Source organism: Tachyglossus aculeatus, chromosome 1, assembly GCF_015852505.1.
Source record: "Tachyglossus aculeatus isolate mTacAcu1 chromosome 1, mTacAcu1.pri, whole genome shotgun sequence".
NCBI classification, from domain to species: domain Eukaryota; kingdom Metazoa; phylum Chordata; class Mammalia; order Monotremata; family Tachyglossidae; genus Tachyglossus; species Tachyglossus aculeatus.
The window spans coordinates 33,981,004-34,007,298 of record NC_052066.1 but is presented as its reverse complement, the minus strand read 5'-3'; the positions used below and the strand labels follow the sequence as shown (position 1 = coordinate 34,007,298).

The 26,295-nt window shown below is 43.4% G+C and overlaps 1 protein-coding gene across 1 annotated transcript in view; it reads right to left on the bottom strand.

The window, feature by feature from the left end:
- The window catches only part of WDR49 (WD repeat domain 49), a 195,608-nt gene that overhangs the window by 22,745 nt on the left and 146,568 nt on the right, over window positions 1-26,295 (bottom strand). Inside the window, exons 13-17 of the mRNA XM_038750316.1 lie at window positions 16,841-17,028; window positions 16,006-16,203; window positions 13,160-13,356; window positions 10,677-10,786; window positions 5,510-5,656 (exon numbers count right to left, since the gene is read on the bottom strand). Coding sequence (XP_038606244.1) covers window positions 5,510-5,656; window positions 10,677-10,786; window positions 13,160-13,356; window positions 16,006-16,203; window positions 16,841-17,028 — 840 coding nt within the window. The remainder of the gene's footprint in view (window positions 1-5,509; window positions 5,657-10,676; window positions 10,787-13,159; window positions 13,357-16,005; window positions 16,204-16,840; window positions 17,029-26,295) is intronic.

Here is a 26,295-nt window from a genome sequence, read left to right as displayed (position 1 = left end):
GCCGAGCACTGTTCTAAGCGTGAGATAGATACAAGGTTATCAGATTGTCCCACATGGGGCTGACAGTCTTAATCCCCATTTTATAGATGAGGTAACTGAGGCCCAGTGAAGTGACTTGCCCAAAGTCACACAGCTAACAAGTGGTGGAGATGGGATTAGAACCCATGACCTCAGACTCCCAAGCCCGGGCTCTTTCCACTAAGCCATGCTGCTTCTCTTGTTATGACCCCGCTGTACTGCTACTGACAAAACTGATGGGACTGTGGTAGGACACAAAATCACGAGACAATAAACCTCCTGTCATCGTCGACCCTTATAGACAGAGAGGTCACTGTGTACAAAAAGGAAATGTATGTACATGCATACTGGGTTGGGTGAGAAAGTACCTAAGTGTTTAGTGAAAACAGACTAAAGTACCTGGTTAGTGCAGCAGGAAGGAAAAATAAGGGAGATGGGACCAGGAGAGCTTAGTCAGGGAAGGTTTCAATCAATCAATCAATCAATCAGTTAATGAAACAGCTGATATTGAGTGCTGATTGTGTGCAGAGCACTGTACTAAGCACTTGGGAGAGTACATATGACAGAGTTCCAGGTAGTGGGGAGGGGGGAAGAAGAAGAAGAAGAAGAAGAAGAAGAAGAAGAAGAAGAAGAAGAAGAAGAAGAAGAAGAAGAAGAAGAAAGAAGAAGAAGAAAGAAGAAGAAAGAAGAAGAAGGAAGAAAGAAGAAGAAAGAAGAAGAAGAAAGAAGAAGAAAGAAGAAAGAAGAAGAAAGAAGAAGAAGGAGAAGAAGGAGAAGAAGAAGGAGAAGAAGGAGAAGGAGAAGAAGGAGGAGAAGAAGGAGAAGAAGAAGAAGAAGGAGAAGAAGAAGAAAGAAGAAGAAGGGAGAAGAAGGAGAAGAAGGAGAAGAAGAAGAAGAAGAAGAAGAAGAAGAAGAAGAAGCAGCAGCGATGGGGAGGTTACATGGTGATCCGGTTGTCCCACGGGGGGCTCACAGTCTTAATCCCCATTTTACAGATGAGGTAACTGAGGCACAGAGAAGTTAAATGACTTGCCCAAAGTCACACGGCTGACAATTGGCGGAGTCGGGATTTGAACCCGTGACCTCTGACTCCAAAGCCCTTGCTCTTTCCACTGAGCCACGCTGCTTCAAAAGGTCAACTGTTCTAAGTGCTTGGGTAGATTGAAAATAATCAGGTTGGACACAGTCCCTGTCCCACATGGGGTTCACAGTCTAAGTAGGAGTAGAGCAGTCAATCCGTCAGTTGGGTTTATTGAGTGCTTTCTGTGTGCAGAGCACTGTACTGAGCACTTGGGAGAGTACACTACAACAGAGATGATATTGAATCCCCATTTTACAAATTAAGAGACTGAAGCACAGAAAAGTGATGTGACTTGCCCAAGACCACACAGAAGACAAGGGTTCTGATTCTCTGCCTCCCATGCCCATCCTCTTTCTTAAGAATAGTAATAATAATAGTATTTGTTAAGTGCTTACTATGTGCCAGGCACTGTTCTAAACATTGGGATGGATATAATAGAAGCAGCATGGCTCAGTGGAAAAGAGCACAGGCTTTGGAGTCAGAGGTCATGGGTTCAAATCTAAGCTCCACCAATTGTCAGCTGTGTGATTTTGGGCAAGTCACTTCACTTCTCTGTGCCTCAGTTACCTCATCTGGAAAATGGGGATTAAGACTGTGAGCTCCCTGTGGGACAACCTGATCACCTTGGAACCTCCCCAGTGCTTAGAACAGTGCTTTGCACATAGTAAGCACCTAATAAATGCCATCATTATTATTATTATATAAGGTAATAGGGCTGGACCCAGTCCCTGTCCCACATGGGACTCACAGTCTTAATCCCCATTTTACAGATGAGGTAACTGAGGCCCAAAGAAGTGAAGTGACTTGCCCAAAGACACACAGCAGACAAGTGGCAGAGCTGGAATTAGAACCCATGACCTTCTGATTTCCAGAACCGTGCTCTATCCACTATGCCACACTGCTTCTTTAATGAGTGAAGGTAGAGCAAACTGCCTAAGTGGGGAAAGATGAAAGGAGTTGATTTATTTGCTTTGGGAAAGAGTTAGCTGATTAGTGTAATATTCAATGTTCAGCACATGAACTGGTATTATTAGGGCGATGCTGTCCAGCTATTTTCCATTTCTAGAGAGCAAGAGAACAAGGTACAATGTGCTTAAAATCCAGCAACATCATAAATAGAACATTCTTCCATGAGCATAATTGACTTCTGAAATTGTCCAGCAAGGAAAAATCACATCTTCTTTAGAGTTCTTTGAGAGCAGTGTAGAAACCAAGTGTTCTGGTATTTTAATTCCCCCCACCTTTTTTTTGGCTTAATGAACTTGTGGCTATGTCCACAATGAACAGTCTTGTATTTTGGAGATGATTTTCAGTGGAAAATGCAATTCCTGTCTCAAATTATCCTGGGGAATGCAACTACCGAAAACTACTGATAGAAAAACTACTGAAAGACTTTCAAATCAGCAGTCATCAATGCTTCCATATCTGGCCCAAGACTCCTGGGCACCACTAACCGTGTGTTTCTGACAGGGCACCTCAGTATCCTTTCAGGGACAGTGGGCAGCAGGCTTAGAGGCAATCAGGAGGCATGTAGAAAGAGTCAATCTCACGACAGCTAGCCTTGTCGACACCGACATTCTCCAACAATGCCATCATCAGTTGGAACCAAAAAGTGCTCGTTGCCAAGCTCTCTATCATGAGCCACCTAACAAGTCAAGTCACGGTAGTGCTGTTTAAAAATAAGCACATCTGTTCAAATTTTTTAATCTGCTGGCTCATGGGTACGTGAGCTTTGGGATGCTTTTAATGAGTTCTTCTGCCACATCCAGATGCTTCTCCTAGCTTTGAGTAAGAGCCAGCCTTAGAGGTGCCTTATGAATATACATTTCATGGTGATGTTTCTGTTCTTAGAGGGGAGCAAATAATAATTGTTGTTACTGTCAACGCTTGCTGTGTTGCCAAGCACTGCACTGAACCTTGGGGTAGGTAGAATGCAATCCAAACAGACATAGTCCCTGTCCCACATGGGGCTCACAGGAACACTGGTAATTAGTCCCCATTTTACAAATGATGAAACTGAGGCTGGATGAACTTAAGTGACTCTCCCTAGATCACACAGCAGGCAAGTGGAAGAGTCAAGATTAGAACCCAGATCACCGCTCAGCCCTGTGATCTTTCCACTAGGCCATAAATGTCACCAAAAATCCTCCCATCATCTCCCAGACCCCACACACTAAACACTGGCAACTTATGACAACATTATGACACTTTCAAGTCAGAATTCAGCAATAATAACAATAATAATGATGGCATTTGTTAAGTGCTTACTATGTGCCGAGCACTGTTCTAAGCACTGGGGTAGATGTAAGGTAATCACAGTCTTAATCCCCATTTTATAGATGAGGTAACTGAGGCACAGAGAAGTCAAGCGACTTGCCCAAACTCACGCAGCTGATCAGTGGCGGAGCCGGGATTGGAACCCACGACCTCTGACTCTCCAAGCCCTTGCTCTTTCCACTATACCACGCTGCTCCTCATCAATTGGAACTAAAAAATGTGCACTTTGATTGGCAATGCATCCTTTCATATTACTATATCTCATTCATTCATTCAGTCGTATTTATTGAGCACTTACTGTGCTGAGGGTTGTCTCTTGCTTTCTTGATTACAAAGTCTCCAGATCATATCATCATCATCAATCGTATTTATTGAGCGCTTACTATGTGCAGGGCACTGTACGAAGCTCTTGGGAAGTACAAATTGGCAACATATAGAGACAGTTCCTACCCAACAGTGGGCTCACAGTCATATCTCTTCCTAGAGGCCTTCACCGATTGAGCCTTCTTTTCCCTGGCTCCCTCCCCTCCTAAACATCTATGCACTTAGATCTATAACCATTAGGCATTTGATATTTGTGCATCTTTTAACTGCGCAGCACTTAGATACATATCTTCAAATTATATATTATAAATTACTCATTTATATTAATGTCTGTGTCCCCCTCTAGACTATAAGCTTTACTGTGGACAGGGAATATTTCTGCTAACTGTTGTATTACACACTACCAAGCACCTAGTACAGTACTAATACAGAGAAACAGTGGAAAGAGCATGGCTTTGGAAGTCATAGGATGTGGGTTCTAATCCCAGTTTTGCCACTTGTCTGTTGGGTGACTTCGGACAAGTCACTTAACTTCTCTTAACGAGAAGCAGCGTGGCTCAGTAGAAAGAGCACGGACTTGGGAGTCAATCAATCAATCGTATGTATTGAGCGCTTACTGTGTGCAGAGCACTGTACTAAGCGCTTGGGAAGTACAAGTTGGCAACATATGGTCATGGGTCAGAGTCAGAGGTTATGGGTTCTAATCCCAGCTCTGCACATTGTCAGCTGTGTGACGTTGGGCAAGTCACTTAACTTCTCTGTGCCTCACCTACCTCATCTGTAAAAATGGGGACTAAGACTGTGAGCCCCTCGTGGGACAACCTGATCACCTTGTGTCCACCCCAGTGCTTTGCACATAGTAAGCACTTAACAAATGCTATCATTATTATTATTATTATCATTAATCTCTATGCCTCAGTTACCTCATCTGTAAAATGGGAATTAAGGCTGTGAGCCCCATGTGAGCCCCACCTGATCACCTGAAGAGAAGTAGTGTGGCTCAGTGGAAAAGAGCATGGGCTTTGGAGACAGAGGTCATGGGCTCAAATCCCAGCTCTCCCAATTGTCAGTTGTGTGACTTTGTGCAAGACACTTAACATCTCTGTGCCTCAGTTACCTCATCTGTAAAATGGGGATGAAGATTGTAAGCCCCACATGGGACAACCTGATCACCTTGTATATATGTTTGTACATATTTATTACTCTATTTATTTATTTATTTATTTTACTTGTACATATCTATTCTATTTATTTTATTCTGTTAATGTGTTTGGTTTTGTTCTCTGTCTCCCTCTTCTAGACTGTGAGCCCACTGTTGGGTAGGGACTGTCTCTATGTGTTGCCAACTTGTACTTCCCAAGCAGTTAGTACAGTGCTCTGCACACAGTAAGCGCTCAATAAATACAATTGATTGATTGTATCCTCCCCAGCTCTTAGAACAGTGCTTTGCACATAGTAAGTGCTTAATAAATGCCATTATTATTATTATTATTACCTTGTACCTACCCCAGCACTTAGAACAGTGCTTGTCACATAGTAAGTGCTTAACAAATACCATTATCATTATTATTAACCTGCACACAGTAAGTGCTCAGTAAAAACCACTGACTGATTGATTGATTAATTTGAAGCTTCTCTTTTTCTTTCCTTAAGTACCAAAATGTGCTAAGGTACCAAAATTTGAAAATAGGCACCGCCTCCTTCATTCAGTGGGGCACACATGACAAAGGCTAACGTCTTTCATTCTTCTTTTTCTCTAATGAAAGTTTCATAGCGAAGGCAACAATAACATAATGATAGTAGACTTACTTCCTGAGAGGGTGGGAAGTTTTGCACTTTTAGAGCACTTCTCTTCAGTCTTTTCTCTGAAGTATTTCTCAGGGCTGAGTAGAAAATCAGGTTTATTCATCTCAATTACTTTCTCTAGGGCTCCGATATTTAATGACCTAAATGCAACTTCAAAACAGTAAGGTGAGTCCAAAAGTTAGAATGAATTCATTGTGACAATCAAGAGAAATTCCATGTTCACGTTTCTCTACTTGGGCAGCTGCAATGTTCAGCCACTCCACTAAACACAGCTGTGGAGAATAAATCTGCTTTCCTTTTTAATCAATAGGATCAAAAGAAGCTCAAGATTTCTACTCATTTGTATTTAAATTTCTATTCTTTGGCTTTTTCCACATGGAAATGAATTTTCACTATTTTGGAAACTCTCCAATTTCTTTCATGCACAAGAAATACAATCCTAACATCATTTTCTCCTAAAACCATTAAAAAAAAAATTAAGCTAGAGAAATGAGTCAGATTGCACAAAAGAATACTTAAGAGCCTGAATTTCAGGGAACTTTTCAGCTCTGAGATATTGGAAACAAAGAAACCGCTATTGTATTGGTAATGTGTACCATCGGATGATGAGAAACTGTTTAAATTAGCCCATTAAAAAAAGACTTGGACAAAATGGAAAATTCAGCTTTCTACTCTACATGATAAATGCTGATGTAAAGACAATAAACAAAAGCTTAAATCAAGATGTCTATTTTATACAATTTCTATTTAGCATTGCAAGACAACTACGAATTCTCTAAGAACATAACTAATAAATTCTCCACACTACATCTCTCTGGAAGTGGAATTTCTTTGGGACATCATTGGAGAATGTCCAATGATGACATGTCACCATGTCATGCCATTCTCCGTGTCATGATGGAGAATGTCACCTGAATATATGTATATATGTCTGCATGTATTTATTACTCCATTTATTTATTTTATTTGTACATACTTATTCTATTTATTTTATTTTGTTAATATGTTTTGTTTTGTTCTCTGTCTCCCCCTTCTAGACTGTGAGCCCACGGTTGGGTAGGGACCGTCTCTATATGTTGCCAACTTGTACTTCCCAAGCGCTTAGTACAGTAAGTGCTCAATAATGAATGAATGAATGAATGAATAGATCAGAAGTCGGTGAAATCATCTCATTATAGAGGGCAATAATGTCCTTAAAACTGTTCAAATCTCACTTTATGTAGAAAATCACTCAGGAAGCAGATGTTTTAATTTGATTTTTCTAGTTATTTTCTTATCAAGGAAGCTGCAGAAATGTGCATTCTAGTCTACAATTGCCTAAAGGCCCTAGCAAATTCCAGAGTATCGCATGTCTGAAGCCAGGTCAGAGATGGTAGAAGGTATCCAGGCTTCAGAGGTAGCCATGTTGGGAGCAATGGGAGAAACGGTCTAAGATAACCAGTCCAGGGAAATTTGGAGAAAGAGAGCTGGGCGAGTGAATAGACCAATCCTGGGAAGCCCACCTGGCCACTGATTCCCTGGCATCAATTAATCAATCAATCAATCAATCATATTCATTGAGTGCTTACTTTATGCAGAGCACTGTACTAAGCGCTTGGGAAGTACAAGTTGGAAACATATAGAGACAGTCCCTACCCAACAGTGGGCTCACAGTCTAAAAGGGGGAGACAGAGAACAAAACCAAACATACTAACAAAATAAAATAAATAGAACAGATTTGTACAAGTAAAATAAATAAATAAATAAATAGAGTAATAAATGTGTACAAACATATATACATATATACAGGTGCAGTGAGGAAGGGAAGGAGGTAAGATGGGGGGATGGAGAGGGGGACATGGGGGAGAGGAAGGAAGGGGCTCAGTCTGGGAAGGCCTCCTGGAGGAGGTGAGCTCTCAGCAGGGCCTTGAAGGGAGGAAGAGAGCTAGCTTGGCGGATATTGGGAGGGAGGGCATTCCAGGCCCGGGGGATGACGTGGGCCGGGGGTCGATGGTGGGACAGGCGAGAACGAGGTATGGTGAGGAGATTAGCGGCAGAGGAGCGGAGGGTGCAGGGTGGGCTGTAAGTCCAATTCCATCCCAAAACCTGCCTCAGTTGGTCTCTCTCCCAGTCTTGGGGAGAGACAGAGGAAGAAGGGAGGGACAGGAAAAGGTAGACATGAAGGAAGGAGAGCAGCAAGGCCCAGTTTGCCGAGCTGGCAATCCATCACCAGGAATAATAATAATAGAACTAATGATAATAATTGTGGTATTTGTTAAGGGCTTACTATGAGCCAGGCATTATTCCAAGCATTGGGATAGATACAAGAGAAGGAGCGTGACTCAGTGGAAAGAGCATGGGCTGAGGAGTCAGAGGTCATGGGTTCAAATCCCGGCTCCACTGCTTGTCAGCTGTGTGACTTTGGGTAAGTCACTCAACTTCTCAGTTACCTCATCTGTAAAATGGGGATTAAGATTGTGAGCCCCACATGGGACAACCTGATCACCTTGTATCCTCCCCAGCTCTTAGAACAGTGCTTTGCACATAGTAAGCGCTTAACAAATACCAGAATTAGTATTACAAGGTAATCGGGTTAGACACAGTCCTTGTCCCACATGGGGTTCACAGTCTCAACCCCCATTTTACAGATGAGGGCACTGAAGCAAAGAGAAACTACGTGACGCCCAAGGGCACACAGCTGACATGTAGTGGAAACAGGATTAGAACCCAGATCCTTCTGACCCCTAGGCCTGTGCTCTGCCCACTAAGCCAAAATCTGTCCAAACTCATGATGGTCTTCCCCAGAATTCTCCAGATTAGCTCTCTCTCCATGGCCTTTCTGCCAGCTGCTGCAGAGAACATGGCAGAGTGGAAGTAGATTGATCAAATGTTCCACAGCCCCACAGCACTTATGTATATATTCGTAATTTATTGATTTATATTAATGTCTATCTCCCCCCTAGACTCTAAATTCATTATGGACAGGGAATGTGTCTGTTGTATCGTTTTGTTGTAGTCACCCAAGTGCTTAGTAATAAATAATAATTATAATAATTATGGGATTTGTTAAGCTCTTACTATGTTGCAGGCACTGTACTAAATGCTGGGGTGGATACAAGCAAATCAGGTTGAACACAGTCCCTGTCCCATGTGAGGCTCACAATCTTAATCCCCATTTTACAGATAAGGTAACTGAGGCACACCCCTCTCAGGGTTGCACCTGGAGAGTGTCCAATACTCTACCCTACTCTCAATAAGCATGGCTCAGTGGAAAGAGCATGGGTTTAGGAGTCACAAGTCATGGGTTCAAATCCCAGCTCCACCGCTTGTCAGCTGTGTGACTTTGGATAAGTCACTTAACTTCTCTGGGCCTCAGTTACCTCATCTGTAAAATGAGGATTAAGATTGTGAGCCCCACATGGGACAACCTGATCACCTTGTATCCTCCCCAGCGCTTAAACAGTGCTTTGCACATAGTAAGCGTTTAACAAATACCAAAATGATTATTATTATTACAAGGTAATAGGGTTAGACAAGTAAATCAGGTTGAACACAGTCCCTGTCACATGTGAGGCTCACAATCTTAATCCCCATTTTACAGATGAGGTAACTGAGGCACACCCCTCTCAGGGTTGCACCTGATGAGTTTCCAGGACTCTATCAGTCTTTACTAAAGGAGGGAGAGTCAAGCAAAGGCATATCCATTCCATTCCTAGCTTAGGCAGTGGCAAGCGAGTGGAAGACAATCTGCTACCAGTCAAAAGTCACCTGTGCTGGGCAGCCGTGGCATGGGAGAGAATCAGGGGCAGAGACACAATTTTACTGGGCAGAAGGAGGCAATGGTTAACCACTTCCATATTTTTACCAAGAAAACTCTATGTATACACTCCCAGAATGATTGCAGATGGAGTGGGAGTGTTCTGGGAGAGATCATCATCATCATCATCATCATCATCATCATCAATCGTATTTATTGAGTGCTTACTATGTGCAGAGCACTGTACTAAGCTCTTGGGAAGTACAAATTGGCAACATATAGAGACAGTCCCTACCCAACAGTGGGCTCACAGTCTAAAAGAGGGAGATGTGTCCATGGTGTCGCTATGGGTCATTGACGACTCGACAGCATAAGACAACTGAGGCACAGAAAAGTGAAGTGACTTTACCAATGTCACACAGCAGACAAGTGGCAAGTCTGGGATTAGAACCTAGGATATTCTGTCTTCCAGGTCTGTGCTCTATCCACTATGTCATGCTGCTTCTACCACATTCATTCAATCATATTTATTGAGCGCTTACTGTGTGCAGAGCACTGTACTAAGCACTTGGGAAGTACAAGTTGACAATGTATAGAGACAGTCCCTACCCAACAATGGGCTCACAGTCTAGAGGGGGGAGACAGACAACAAAACAAAACAATTAACAAAATAAACAGAATAGTCAATATGTACAAGTAAAATAAATCGCGTAATAAATCTGTACCAACATATATACAGGTGCTGTGGGGAGGGGAAGGAGGTAGGGTGGGGGGAGGGGGAGAGGAAAGAGGGGGCTCAGTCTGGGAAGGCCTCCTAGAGGAGGTAAGCACTCAGTAGGGCTTTGAAGGGAGGAAGAGAGCTAGCTTGGCGGATGTTTGGAGGGAGGGTATTCCAGGCCAGGGGGAGGACGTGGGCCAGGGGTCGATGGCGGGACAGGTGAGAACGAGGCACAGAGAGGAGGTTAGCGGCAGAGGAGTGGAGGGTGTGGGCTGGGCTATAGAAGGAAAGAAGGGAGGTGAGGTAGGAGGGGGCCGAGGTGATGGACAGCCTTGAAGCCAAGAGTGAGAAGTTTTTGCCTGATGCGTAGGTTGACTGGTAGCCACTGGAGATTTTTGAGGAGGGGCGTAACATGTCCAGAGCATACTATAGTGCTTTGCACAAAATAAATGCTCAATAAATACAATGGTCTGATTGGTTGATGTGCTGAAACATCGTGGAGAAACTTTAAATCACCACTCCATTCATTCATTCCATTGTATTTATTGAGTGCTTATTCTGTGCAGAGCACTGTACTAAGTGCTTGGGAAGTACAAATCAGCAACATTAGAGATGGTCCGTACCCAACAAGGGGCTCACAGTCTAGAAACTCTTTGCTACACTACTATGGTACAGATTATTAATACTGATAAATTGAACTCAATGCGATTACTTACTAGATGATTTTCGCAAAACTTCTTCATTGTTGAAAATGTGTGTCTTTTTCTTGAAAGCATTGCTCTCTTTGAATTTCACGCCTAGGATTGAATTTTCCCACAGATTGTCTCTGGAAGAAAGCAGAGCATTGAATGACAAAATATTAAAGGTGAAGGGAAGTTAACTTCACTCCCTTCATGCAATCCTGATTGTCAAGCAAATTTCTTATTCATGAACATACATTTTCTATCCCCATCCTGGGCAACATAAAGGGTTTTTACCATATTCTAGGACTTCTGCTCATTGGAAGATATTGAAGAAAAGCTGAAAAAAAACAAATAAAACTAAGTCCTAAGAGGTAGGAGTAGAGTGATCTGGAGTTAGAGAAACTGGAGCAGTTGAGCTCCAGAGGCCAAGTTATTACTAGAGAGAGAGAGATGATCTGCCCTTCAGAATTAATATATATATATAGTATTGATTAAGGTCTTCCTGCAGGCTAAATGCTGGATAGAATAGGTCCTCTTTACACAAGGTCTCACCATCTAAAAGGTAGCCAGGGCAGGTATCTTTCACCACCTTTCAGATGTGGAAACAGAGATACAGAGAGGTTTAGTGACTAACGGAAGGTCACGCAGAGGGCCAGAGCTGAGATTAGAATTTAAATTTCCTGATTGAAGTCACGTGTTCTTTTCACTACGTTTTTTGGGGGGGGAACTAGAGGGGTCTAATGAGAAGAGCACAGGCCTGGGAATCAAAGGACATGGGTTCTAATCCCACTTTTCTTTTCACTGCACTTTTTGGGGGGAACTAGAGGGGTCTAATGAGAAGAGCACAGGCTTGGGAGTCAAAGGAAATGGGTCCTAATCCCACTTCTGCCATTTTATGCAGTGTGATTTAGGGCAAGACATTCATCCAGTCGCATTTAATGAGAGCTTACTGTGGGCAAAGCGCTGTACCAAGTGCTAAACTTAAGACACTAAACTCTCTCTTTCCCAGTTCTTCATCTATAAAATGGGGATTAAACACCTGTTCTCCATCTACCTTAGATTGTGAGCCCCATGTGGAACAGGAACTTTTGGCCAACCTGATTATCTAGACACTACCCCAGCACTTAGACTGTGAGCCCACTGTTGGGTAGGGACCATCTCTATATGTTGCCAATTTGTACTTCCCAAGTGCTTAGTACCATGCTCTGCACACAGTAAGTGCTCAATAAATATGATTGATTGATTGATAGTAAGTGCTTAGCATATACCATAATTATTATTATTATAGAAAGTTCTAATCCCAGCTCTGCCACTTGTCTGCTGCATGACCTGAGGCAAGTCACTTCACTTCTCTGTGCTTCATCTGTAAAATGGGGATTAAGAGTGTGAGCCCCATGTGGGACAGGGACTGTGTCCAACCTAATTACCTTGTATCTGCCCCAGTGCTTAGAACAGTGCCTAAGCACATAGAAAGTGCTTAACAAATACCATAATAATTATTATTATCGAGAGCCCTTATCCAATACCACAAATGATTATTCAGAATAGGATGGACATGAGCTAGTTTGAAGGCAGTGTTAAGAGCCATCCAGGAATAAGTGGTTGGAGATGGGGAGTAGTTCTATTTTTTCCATTCTAGTGTAACCTGCCTCCCTCCACTCATGTCCTTGTTCTCACAGTTGGATTTATGCAGATGTTAAGTTCTGAAGAGAAAACTCAGGGTGACAATAACCTGCGATGCAAATATAACCCATTGATAAGAAATCTCACATACCTCAATATCTGTAAGAACAATATTTTTATAACATGCTTTCTAAGAACCTACAAAAACTAAAAGGACTTCATTTGAAGTTTTTTTAAATAGGAATTTCCTAAGCTAAGTAGCACAAATTAAGAAACATCTTTGAAGGAATTCAATTAAGAAATTCATTGTATTTCCATTCTGTTTTATGAAGGTCTGAATAGTTTCAAGACAAAATGTTGTTCATCATCAGGAGTTTCTGATCAAGCTCTGTAATATCTGTGTTTCAATGATCCGTTCCCCAATTATAGTATCTTGAATTCCTGACCCTCCCCTGCATGGACCAGTCCACATGTGTTGTTTTGTTGTCTGTCTCCCCCTTCTAGACTGTGAGCCTGTTGTTGGGCAGGGACCATCTCTATAGGTTGCCAACTTGTACTTCCCAAGTGCTTAGTACAGTGTTCTGCACACAGTAAGCAGTCAATAAATATGATTGAATGAATGAATGAATGGACTAATCTTAGTCATTTATCTTTTCTTCACCTTTTCTCCCCAACTCACCCTCAAACTTATGGCTGTTCCGACTCACATCATCTTCAGTATAGCTTTGCAGCAGATAAACCTTAGTTAATAGTTCATATTACACCCCCTCCTAAGTATCCAGTCTCTCTTCTAAGAGTCCTCCTCTCTCCCAAAAACTTGCTCCCTTGACCAGGACCAAATAATTCTGGATTCCCAGTTCAAAAATATATTATGCAGTTTAAAAAATACTTACAAGTCTGCTGAGACATATTTATCTTCATCATCTCCTACAGAATGATCAGCCGTGACCAAAAATGGATCTTCCTCAGGAAGTGAAGCAGTTAGTTTCTTCCTGAACTCTTTATCAATTTCCTGTTGCACTTCATTTTCCATCATTTTATCATTTCTTTTAGGAATAGGTAAAGACTTTCTGATTTGCCAATGCTCTTTCTGAGAAGATGGAATCAAGAGATTCAGTGAGTTGTAAAACCTTGGGCAAGATGTATGTTTACCAAAATAATAGAATTCTGTTTTTTTAAAAAATAATTGTTATTCAGAATTATTTTTGAACATGTGAGCAATTCATCTTGAAATTGAATTAATATCTGTCACATCAGAGTTGGTGTTGCACCCCAGAATTTTTCCAAGACAAACCATCAGAAATCCAGGACTGACGAGAAAAAAAAACAAGCTGCTTTGGCATAATCCAGGTGCTTGGTTACCTTGCATGGTTGGCTGAGGGAAGCTCTTAGCTGGACATCAATCTCTCCCATCTTCCAGGAATGAAGGGTAAGTCCAAAAGTGGACATGAATCACAGATTAAACGAGGTCAACTTGGAAGAAGGGAAGGAGGAAGGAGGGAATAGCATCATAACTGTAGAAACTTTTAAAAGGTAAATAGTCTACTATGGACTGGTTTTAAATAGTCTGCTTTTACAATATATAATAAAGAAAAGAGAATATTTCCTTTCTTCCCAATTTCCTCTCTCATGGTACTAGGTTACACACAGGATAGGGCCTGGTTCCTTGTGAAGCAAAGTAGGGAGAGCAGTTCCATACACATGACACTAGACCCATTGGCCCCCATCCCAATTTTGGACCACAGACCCCATGGCTTTAAACACCTGATTCCCAAGGAACCAAGGATGGGAAATAAAAATATTAGGATCAAAGTCTGGGGTAAAGAAACTGACTTTGTTAGTAAAATGGGAGATACAAGGAATCCCATGGCAATCCTTGCTTGAATTTTCACCATCCTCAAGAGTTCCACCAATAAGATCCTACCATTCAACTCTTCTCTGAACTGTTACTTGATTAAGTCAAGGATGACACTTGGTATTTGAATATTAGGAGATGAGCTTTTGACAATTTTTTAAAAATTCCTTTATTCTTGATAATTTTATCTTGGGTTCAAGAAAGATAAAGAACTGCTGAGATAGAAAATTCACTCCTTTTCCCCCTTAATCCAGAATGACCAACACTTGGAGAGTTATAGGACATTTCTACACATATGCAATCCAGTGGCACATTGAAAAAGGCTCAAAATATGTTTGTTTTAATAGAACTGTGGGAATTTGACCTACGTCCAAATTTTCAGCACTTGAGGACAGTTCATTCATTCATTCATTCATATTTATTGAGCGCTTACAATGTGCAGAGCACTGTACTAACACTTGGAACACACAATTCAGCAATAGAGACAACCTCTGCCCATGACAGGCTTACAGTTTAGAAGAGTGAAGACAGACATCAAAACAACAGGTATCAATATAAACACATAGAATTATAGATATGTACACATCAAAACAAGTGAATAGGCATCAATGTAAATAAATAGAATTATAGACATATACATCTATACATAAGTCCTTTGGAGTGGAGAAAAGGAGGGAAGAGCAAAGGGAGTGAGTCAAGGTGATGCGGAAGGGAGGGGCAGCTGAGGAAAAGGGGGCTTAGTCTGAGAAGGCCTCTTGGAGGAGGTGAGCCTTTGGTACGGCTTTGAAGGGGGAAGAGTGATTGTTTGGAGGATTTGAGGAAGGGGGGCATTCCAGCCAGAGGTAGAATGTGGGCCAGGAGTCAGGGCAGGACAGGTAAGATCAAGGCACAGTGAGAAGGTTAGCACCAGAGGAGTGAAGTATGTGGGCTTACATGTAGAAGGAGAGAAGGGAGGTGAGATAAGAAGGGGCAAGGTGATGGAGAGCTTTGAAGCCAAATGGGGAGTTTTTGACACAAAGGTTGATAGACAACCACGGGAGATTTTTGAGGAGGAAGTGACATGCCCTGAATGTTTCTGTAGAAAGATGAATGAATGAATGAATGAATGAATGAATGAATGAAAGATAATCCAAGCAGCAGAGTTAAGTATGGATTGAAGTGGGGAGAGGTAGGAGGTTGGGAGGTCAAAAAAGAGGCTGATGCAGTAATCCAGTGGGAATAGGATGAGTGATTGTATTAACATGGCAGTGGTTTGGATGGAGAGGAAAGGGCAGGTCTTGGCAATGTTGTGAAGGTGAGACGAGCAGGATTTGGTGACAGATTAGATATGTGGGATGAATTATGGAGCGGTGTCAAGGATGACACCAAGGTTGCAGGCATGTGAGACGGGAAGGATGGTTGTGCCATCCACAGTGATGGGAAAGTTCAGGAGAGGACAGGGTTTGGGAGGGAAAATAAGGATCTCTGTCTGGGCCATGTTGAGTTTTAGATGGCGGGAGGACATCAAAGTAGAGATGTCCTAAAGGCAGGAGGAGATGCAAGCCTGGAGGAAGAGAGAGAGGAGAGGGGAGGAGATACAGATTTGGGTGTTATCCGCATAGAGATGATAGTTGAAGTCATGGCAGCAAATGAGTTCTCCAAGGGAGTGAGTGTAGATTGAGTCTATATGGAGTTCACAGTGCTAGAGCACTGATGGTTGGGGAAATGGTAATTAATGGTCCCGAATGGGTATCTTTAGTTTGCCCTAGGAATTTTTCTTAGGACAACAAGACAAACTACCAAAAATCCAGGAGTGACTTGGAAAAAAAACAAGCTGCCTTGGCATAACTCAGGTGATCGGTCAGCTGTCTGGCCTCACTGCCTAGAAGAGTAAAAAAATTGTACCTGTCCAAAAATCCCAATGGGATAGCCACAGACATCACTAATAGAAATGCTGCAGTCGATAGAAGACGAGATAATCAGCAAATGACCATTTTGTTCACAAGTCTCCAGGTAAGTAATGCGGTCTTCATGAGGTTGATATGATCTGATCAGAGTAGGTGGCTGAGTAATTTTGTTCTTACTGGAATGAATACAGTACTCCTAAAAGAAATGGCAAATGTCTGAGAATGATGTTACAACATGATTACAAAATTGCAAAAACATTTCTTCTTTTTAAAAATAAAATTTGGAAATAAGCAGCAGGAATTCCTTGGAAAAATTGCCTTCATGTACTTTTCATGGTGCTCTGAATGAAAAACAAAAGTTGAGGAAGAATGTTAAGGAGACCTAAATATGGGACTGGTTAGTCGGACTCCAGTCAAAGCTATTGCCCAGTTCAACAGTGCAGATCTAACACCATTTGATTCTTACTGAAGTTCTGCTATATGGAACACTTCTAGTCAATAAGTGAATAGATTCATTCTAAAATGAGGCACACACTTAATTAAAATGCATATACTATGGGATGCTAGGCAGAAGATCTCCCATTCTAACGTTACTTCAGAATTAATTGTCTTCAGCTCAGGAAAAGGCTTTTAATTAAACATAAGGCTGTTTTTACTATTGTCCATGGAAAAAGCTTTTTGGAAACCAGATGTACGTGAATGGCCTCTTCAAAATAATTGGGCTGATCATTTCTTCCTTTGTTTAGAGAACCCGCTGGACCTAATTCACAAACAGCTAAAACAATAAAAAGCTATTGAGATGAATGCTGGGATTCAGAAAGACATTCTTGTACCTCGATATTCCAGAGTTTTACACATCCCTCAAGGTCCCCTGTGATGAGATAGCGACTGGCTTTGTCAGTGGCCATTATAATGGCTCCAACTCCACTGTGAGCCATGAATTCAGACACCAGCTGTTCTGTTAATACATTCCAAAACCTGACATAACCATTCCCTCCACATGACACAAGATTGGCTCCTCCTGAAAGATAGGATAGTGGTTCCACACACACAAAAAAAAAAAATTTAGTGGAGCCAAAAATGGTGATACTGTTCGTTAACCAACATTTATACCGGCTACTGAATTACTGATTCAGTTCTTATTTTGACAAAATGTGCTAGAGGAACTAAGCTTTTAAGTTCCAGTGACTGAACAAAACAATCTAAATATACTTCAAAATGGTGCTGAAACTTTCACTGAAAGAAATTACATGCTCAAACAAGGTTAGCATGTAACAATAATAACATATTTTGAATTAGATGTTTTCTACCTGTGCATATGCACCTGATCGCTTTTCAAAGTGTTCTCTTTCTCAACTCATTCACCTAAAATACAACTAAAGATCTATCATTAATATAATGATACATGAAAAACAAGTATCCATTGAAATAGGCTTTTTAATTTCTCTATTCAAGTTAGTAGGAGTACTTGTAAGGTTAAGGAGGTGAGTATGAATGGATAAAAAATGCTTGAGCCCAGGCAAACTATGCATAGACCACAAAACCAGCATGTAAAAATAACAAAGACTGTAAGCTCCTTGGGGATAGGAATTGGGTCCAGCAACTATTCTGTTTTATACTCTCCAAAGTACTTAGTTCAGTGTTCAGCACTCAGTAAATACTAAATAAACACCATTGATTGAAGTGAGCATTTCCCGACAAATATTATAGAGAAGCCATGTGGCTCAGCGGAAAGAGCACAGGCTTGGGAGTCAGAGGACATGAATTCTAATCCCGGCTCTGCCAGTTGCCTGCTGTGTGACCTTGGGCAAGCCACTTAACTTCTCTGTACCTCAGTTACCTCATCTGTAAAATGGGAATTAAGACCGTAAGACCCACGTGGGACATCTTGATTACCATGTATCTACCCCAGTGCTTAGGAAAGTACTCGGCACATAGAAAACACTAACAAGTAGCATAATTATTATTATAAACAATAGTAGTTTGCCAGGTATGTCTCCATTACACATTCTGGATAGACTGTAATGACAAAATGAAAGAACACTTTCCAGCTATGCCTATCTGTCTGGATCCAGTATGAAACTGAATCAACTGATCAATCAGGGGAATGTATTGAGTACTTACTGTGTGTACTCTACTAAAGGTTTAACAGTACAATAAAATAGAGTAGGCATAAACGCTGCCCACAAGGAGCTTACAGACTAAATGAGGAGACAAACATTTAAATAAACTACAGATGGATATGTACATGAATGCTGTGGGGTGAAAATTGAAGTGCTTAAGGGGTACAGATCTAATTGTATAGGCAACACAGAGAGAAGAGTGAATAGAAGAAGTACGGGCTTAGTCTAAGAAAGCCACTTGGAGGAGATAGGAGTTTTGTGGGTCTTTGAAAATGGACAGAGGGGTGGTCTGTTGGATATTCATTCATTCAATCATATTTATTGAGTTCTTACTGTGTGCAGAACACTGAACTGGAGGCCTTCCCAGACTGAGCCCCTTCCTTCCTCTCCCCCTAATCCCCCTCTCCATTCCCCCCATCTTACCTCCTTCCCTTCCCCACAGCACCTGTATATATGTATATATGTTTGTACATATTTATTACTCTATTTATTTATTTATTTTACTTGTACATATCTATTCTATTTATTTTATTTTGTTAGTATGTTTGGTTTTGTTCTCTGTCTCCCCCTTTTAGACTGTGAGCCCACTGTTGGGTAGGGACTGTCTCTATATGTTGCCAACTTGTACTTCCCAAGCGCTTAGTACAGTACTCTGCACACAGTAAGTGCTCAATAAATACGATTGATTGATTGACTACTAAGCGCTTGGGAAGTACAAGTTGGCAACATATAGAGACGGTCCCTACTCAACAACAGGCTCACAGTCTAGAAATGCATTGGAAGAGATTGACAGGCCATTGAGAGGATGTGGGCAAAGACTTGTCAGTGAGAATGATGAGATCAAGGTATAGAGAGTAGGTTGGTGTTGGAGGAGCAAAGTGTGCAGGTTGGATTGTAGTAGGAGATCAGCAAGGTAAGTTGCGGAGGGAGAGCTACTCAAAACTAACGGTAAGGAGTTTCTATTTGATGCAGAGGTGGATGGGCATCTGCTGGAGTGTTTTGAGTAGGCGTAGATGTGGCCTGAATAGTTCTTTAGAAAAGCAATCTGAGCATCAGAGTTCAATCGTTCATTCAATTGTATTTATTGGGTGCTTACTGTGTGCAGAGCACTGTAATAAGCTCTCGGGAAGTATAAGTTGGCAACATATAGAGACGGTCCCTACCCAACAGCGGGCTCATAGTCTAAGAAGCGGGAGACAGACAACAAAACAAAACATATTAACAAAATAAAATAAATAGAATAAATATGTACAAATAAAATAAATAAATAAATGGAGTAATATTGAAGTGTGAACTGGAGTTGGGAGGTATGTAAGGCAGGGAGGTCAGTGAGGAAGCTAATGCACTAGTCAAGGTGGGTTATAATAACTGTTTGTATCAGTATGATAGCAGCTTGGTGGAGATGAAGGGGAACATTCAGGAGATGTTGTGAGGATAGAATCAAAAGGATTTGATAGATTATGTATGTGTATGCAATGAGAACAATGAGTTTAGGATAATTCCAAGGTTATGGGCTTCTGAGACAGGAAGGATAGCGGTGTTGTACATATTGATGGAAAAGCCCAGGGAATGTGGGATTTGGGTGGGAAGATGGTGGGAGAGAGTTCTAGGTCAGAGAGTTCTAGGTCTAGGCAAGAGGACAACAGTGAGTGACGTGAGAACAAGGGACAGTGAATAAAATGGCATAAAGAGAAGCAGGGTGGTATCTGTGCTTGTAACACAAGGGCCTGGAAATCAGAAGGACCTGGGCTATAATCCTGGCTCCATCACTTGTCTGATGCCGTGCCTCAGTTGCTCAACTGTAAAGTGGGGATTAAGACTGTGAGCCCCATATGGTACATGGACTATGTCCAACCTGATTAACTTGTACCTTCCCTAGCACTTAGTAGAGTGTCTGGCACATAGTACGTATTGAACGAATACCATAAAAAATGGCATTAGAGGAGCTAAGTATGTGGCTAAGGTTGGAGTGGGAGAGGAGCAAGGATAAGTAAAGGGGAAAGTGCCTTGAATCCAGAGGCAAAAAGTTTCTGCTTGATTCAGAGATATGTGGACAATCATTGGAGATCCCTGAGGAATGGAAAGATATATACAGAATGATTATTTAGAAAAATAACAGAATGAACAATGGACTGGAGTGGGGAGAGACAGGAGGCAAGGATGTCAGCAAGGAAGCTCATACAGTAGTTGAGACAGACAGTGACAGGTGCTTGAATCATCTTGATTGCATTCGGATGGAGAGGAAAGAGTGAATACTGGAATGTGGATGTAAAGTCAACAAGATTCAGTGGCTGAATGAGTATGTGTGTTGAAGGAGAGAGTTGAGTCAAGGATTTCATTCATTCATTCAATCGTATTTATTGAGCGCTTATTGTGTGCAGAGCACTGTACTAAGTGCTTGGAAAGTACAAGTTGGCAACAAATAGAGACAGTCTCTACCCAACAGTGGGCTCACAGTCTAGAAGGGGGAGACAGACAATAAAACAAAACATATTAACAAAATAAAATAAATAGAATAGTAAATCTGTACAACTAAAATAGAGTAATAAATCTGTACAAACATATATACAGGTGCTGTGGGGAGGGGAAGGAGGTAGGGCGGGGGGGGATGGGGAAGAGGAGAGGAAAAAGGGGGCTCAGTCTGGGAAGGCCTCCTGGAGGAGGTGAGCTCTCAGTAGGGCCTTGAAGGGAGGAAGAGAGCTAGCTTGGTGGATATGCGGAGGGAGGGCATTCCAGGTCAGGGGGAGGACGTGGGCCGGAGGTCGACGGCGGGACAGGCGAGAACAAGGCACAGTGAGGAGGTTAGCGGCAGAGGAGCGGAGGGTGCGGGCTGGGCTGGAGAAGGACAGAAGGGAGGTGAGGTAGGAGGGGGCGAGGTGATGGACAGCCTTGAAGCTGAGAGTGAGGAGTTTTTGCCTGATGCGTAGGTTGATTGGTAGCCACTGGAGATTTTTGAGGAGGGGAGTAACATGCCCACAGCGTTTCTGCACAGAGATGATCCGGGCAGCAATGTGAAGTATAGATTGAAGTGGGGAGAGACAGGAGGATGGGAGATCAGAGAGGAGGCTGATGCAGTAATCCAGCCGGGATAGGATGAGAGATTGAACAAGCAAGGTAGCAGTTTGGATGGAGAGAAAAGGGCGGATCTTGGTGATGTTGCAGAGGTGAGACCGGCAGGTTTTGGTGACATATTAGATGTGAGTGGTGAACAAGAGAGCGGAGCCGAGGATGACACCAAGGTTGCAGGCTTGTGAGATGGGAAGGATGGTAGTGCCGTTAACAGTGATGGGAAAGTCAGGGAGAGGGCAGGGTTTGGGAGGGAAGATAAGGAGTTCAGTCTTGGACATATTGAGTTTTAGATGGCGAGCAGACCTCCAGATGGAGGTGTCTTGAGGGCAGGAGGAGACACGAGCCTGAAAGGAGGGAGAGAGAGCAGGAGCAGAGGTGTAGATTTGGGTGTCATCAGCGTAGAGATGATAGTTGAAGCTGTGGGAGCAAAAGAGTTCACCAAGGGAATGAGTGTAGATAGAGAATAGAAGGAGACCAAGAACTGACCCTTGAGGAACCCCTACAGTAAGGGGACGGGAGGGGGAGGAGGAGCCCACAAAAGAGACTGAGAATGAACGGCTGGAGAGATAAGAGGAGAACCAGGAGAGAACAGAATCTGTGAAGCCAAGGTTGGATAGCGTGTTGAGGAGAAGGAGGTGCTCCACAGTGTCGAAGGCAGCTGAGAGGTCGAGGAGGATTAGGATAGAGTAGGAGCTGTTCGATTTGGCAAGCAGGAGGTCATTGGTGACCTTTGAGAGGGCAAAGATAATGTCTACATTATGGATTTGTGAGATAGGAAGAAGGCTAGTAGTTTTGTCTAGAGCCGTGGGAATGTTGTGGTGAGGATAGAGTTTGGAAAGGAAGATAAGTTCAGTTTTGGACATGCTGAGTTTGAGGTAATAATAATAATTATCATAATAATGGGACTTGTTATAGCACTTACTTCCCAAATCTACATCTCCATCCCTGATCTTTCTCCTTCTCCACTGTTTCACATTTCCTCCTGCCTTCAGGACATCTCTACCTGGATATTCTGCTGACACCTTCAAAGTTAACAACTCCAAAACCGAATTCCTCATATTCTCATCCCATCCTACCCTAACCCTCACTTTCTCATCACTGTAGACAGCACCACCATCCTCCCTGTCTCGCAAACCCATAATCTTGGCGTTATCCTCTACTTATCTCTCTATTCAATGAATGCATGCAATACCCTCGACCTCATCATCTCCTACCGCTGCACTGTGTCCACCCTCACCAACTCTGTTATCCCTCTCTCTGATCATAATCTTCTCACCTGCCTCCTCACTCACACTCCTTTCCCCTGTAAATCCGTATTACTCCCTCACAGAGATCTCCGCTCTCTGGACCCCACCCATCTTTCGGAGCGCCTCACACCCCACCTCGCCGCCCTCTCCTCTCTACCCAGTCTTGATGATCAGATTACTGCTCTCAACTCTACCCTTTCTACTCAGCTAGACTCACTCGCTCCCCTTTCCCTTCGCCGCTCTTGCACCACTAACCCACAACCCTGGATCACTGCCACTGTCCGCCTCCTTCGCTCTTATGCTCAAGCTGCCGAACGCTGCTGGCGAAAGTCTAAACACCATGCCAACCTCGTTCACTTCAAGTTTATCCTTTCCTGCCTTAACTCAGCCCTCTCTTCTGCCAGACAAAACTATTTCTCCTCCCTTATTGACACCCATGCCCATCACCCCCCGCCAGCTCTTCCGTACATTCAACTCCCTTCTCAGGCCCCCGGTTCCTCCCCCTCCTCCTTCCCTCACCCCCAACGATCTGGCCTCCTACTTCATTAACAAAATTAAATCCATCAGGTCCGACCGCCCCAAAGTCTCTTCCCCCCTTTCTCCATCCCCCCGGCTCTCAACACTCTCTACTACTCTCCCATCCTTCCCAGCGGTATCCTCAGATGAACTCTCCTCCCTCCTCTCAAGTGCTACTCCGGCCACCTGTGCTTCTGACCCCATTCCCTCTCATCTTATGAAATCTCTCGCTCCATCCCTTCTCCCCTCCTTAACTTCCATCTTCAACCGCTCACTCTCCACTGGTTCCTTCCCCTCTGCCTTCAAACATGCCCACATCTCTCCCATCCTAAAAAAACCCTCTCTTGACCCCACCTCACCTTCTATTTATCGTCCCATATCCCTCCTACCATTCCTTTCCAAACTCCTTGAAGGAGTTGTCTACACGCGCTGCCTAGAATTCCTCAACAACAACTCTCTCCTCGACCCCCTCCAATCTGGCTTCCGTCCCCTTCATTCCACGGAAACTGCCCTCTCAAAGGTCACCAATGACCTCCTGCTTGCCAAATCCAACGGCTCATATTCTGTCCTAATCCTCCTCGACCTCTCAGCTGCCTTTGACACTGTGGACCACCCCCTTCTCCTCAACACGCTATCTGACCTTGGCTTCACAGACTCCGTCCTCTCCTGGTTCTCCTCTTATCTCTCTGGTCGTTCTTTCTCAGTCTCTTTTGCAGGCTTCTCCTCCCCCTCCCATCCTCTTACTGTGGGGGTTCCCCAAGGTTCAGTGCTTGGTCCCCTTGTGTTCTCAATCTACACGCACTCCCTTGGTGACCTCATTCGCTCCCACGGCTTCAACTATCACCTCTACGCTGATGACACCCAGATCTACATCTCTGCCCCTGCTCTCTCCCCCTCCCTCCAGGCTTGCATCTCCTCCTGCCTTCAGGACATCTCCATCTGGATGTCCACCCGCCACCTAAAGCTCAACATGTCGAAGACTGAGCTCCTTGTCTTCCCTCCCAAACCTTGTCCTCTCCCTGACTTTCCCATCTCTGTTGACGGCACTACCATCCTTCCCGTCTCACAAGCCCGCAACCTTGGTGTCATCCTCGACTCCGCTCTCTCATTCACCCCTCACATCCAAGCCGTCACCAAAACCTGCCGGTCTCGGCTCCGCAACATTGCCAAGACCCTCCCTTTCCTCTCCATCCAAACTGCTACCCTGCTCATTCAAGCTCTCATCCTATCCCGTCTGGACTACTGCACCAGCCTTCTCTCTGATCTCCCATCCTCGTGTCTCTCTCCACTTCAATCCATACTTCATGCTGCTGCCCGGATTATCTTTGTCCAGAAACGCTCTGGGCATATCACTCCCCTCCTCAAAAATCTCCAGTGGCTACCAATCAATCTGCGCATCAGGCAGAAACTCCTCACCCTGGGCTTCAAGGCTGTCCATCACCTCGCCCCCTCCTACCTCACCTCCCTTCTCTCCTTCTACTGCCCAGCCCGCAACCTCCGCTCCTCTACCGCTAATCTCCTCAGCGTACCTCGTTCTCGCCTGTCCCGCCGTCGACCCCCGGCCCACGTCATCCCCCGGGCCTGGAATGCCCTCCCTCTGCCCCTCCACCAAGCTAGCTCTCTTCCTCCCTTCAAGGCCCTGCTGAGAGCTCACCTCCTCCAGGAGGCCTTCCCAGACTGAGCCCCTTCCTTCCTCTCCCCCTCGTCCCCCTCTCCATCCCCCCATCTTACCTCCTTCCCTTCCCCACAGCACCTGTATATATGTATATATGGTTGTACATATTTATTACTCTATTTATTTATTTATTTATTTATTTTACTTGTACATTTCCATCCTATTTATTTTATTTTGTTGGTATGTTTGGTTCTGTTCTCTGTCTCCCCCTTTTAGACTGTGAGCCCACTGTTGGGTAGGGACTGTCTCTATGTGTTGCCAATTTGTACTTCCCAAGCGCTTAGTACAGTGCTCTGCACATAGTAAGCGCTCAATAAATACGATTGATTGATTGATTGATTGATTATGTCACCAAATCCTGTCGGTTTTACCTTCTCAACTTTGATGGAATCCACACTTTCCCCTCCATCAAAACTGCTAGCATGTTAATCGTAGCACCTAGCCTATCCTGCCTTTATTACTGCATCAACCACCATGCTGATCTCCCTGCCTCCTGTGTCTCCCCACCTCAGTCTATATTTCATTCTGCTTCTGAGACCATTTTTCTACAATAATGTTTAGTCCACATTTCCCCAGTCCTCAAGATCCTCCAGTGGTTGTCCACCAATCTCCTCATCAAACAGAAATGCCTTACAAGCTCAGTGGAAAGAGCACAGGCTTTGGAGTCAGAGGTCATGGATTCAAATCCTGGCTCTGCCAATTGTCAGCTGTGTGACTTTGTGCAAGTCACTTCACTTCTCTGTGCCTCAGTGACCTCATCTGTAAAATGGGGATTAAGACTGTGAGCTCCCCGTGGGACAACCTGATCACCTTGTAACCTCCCCAGTGCTTAGAACAGTGCTTTGCACATAGTAAGCACTTAATAAATGCCATCATTATTATTATTATTATTTAAAGCACTCCACCTCCTACCTTAACCCTCTGAATTCCTACTACAACCCAGACTTCCTAATTAACTCCCCAAATGCCAACCTATTCACAGTACCTCAATCTCTATCTTGCCTCCGACCTCTCACCCACATCCTGCCTCTGGTTTGGAACTGTCTCCCTCTCATATCTGACTGGTGATCACGTTCCCCACCTTCAAAGCCTTATTAAAATCACATCTCCTCCTAAAGGGCTTCCCTGACTAAGCCCACTTTTCCCTTCCTCCCATTCCCTTCTGTGTCACCCTTGCGTTAGAATTTGCATCCTTTATTCACCCCACCCTCAGCCCTACAGCATTTATGTACATATCCATAATGTACTTATTAATAATAATGTCAGTCTCCTCCATAAAGCAAGTTCATTGAGGGAAAGGAACTTGTCTACCTGCTCTGTCATATTGCACTCTGCCAAGTTCTTAATACAGTGCTCTGCACATGGTAAGTGCTCAATAAATTTGATTGATTGATTGATTACTGTGAGCCAAACAGTGTAGTAAATGCTAGAAGATACAATATAATTAGATTGGACATAGTCCCTGTCCTATATGGGGCTCACAATCTCAGTAGTAGGATTTAATACCCATTTAACCAATGAGGAAACTGAAGCCCAAGGTCCCACAGCAGACAAGTGATGGAGCTGGAATTCAAACCCAGGTGAAGTGATGGCAGGTCATTTGGAAGAGATGTCCTGAAGTCAGGAAAAATGCAGGATTGCAGAGATGGGAGAGGTTA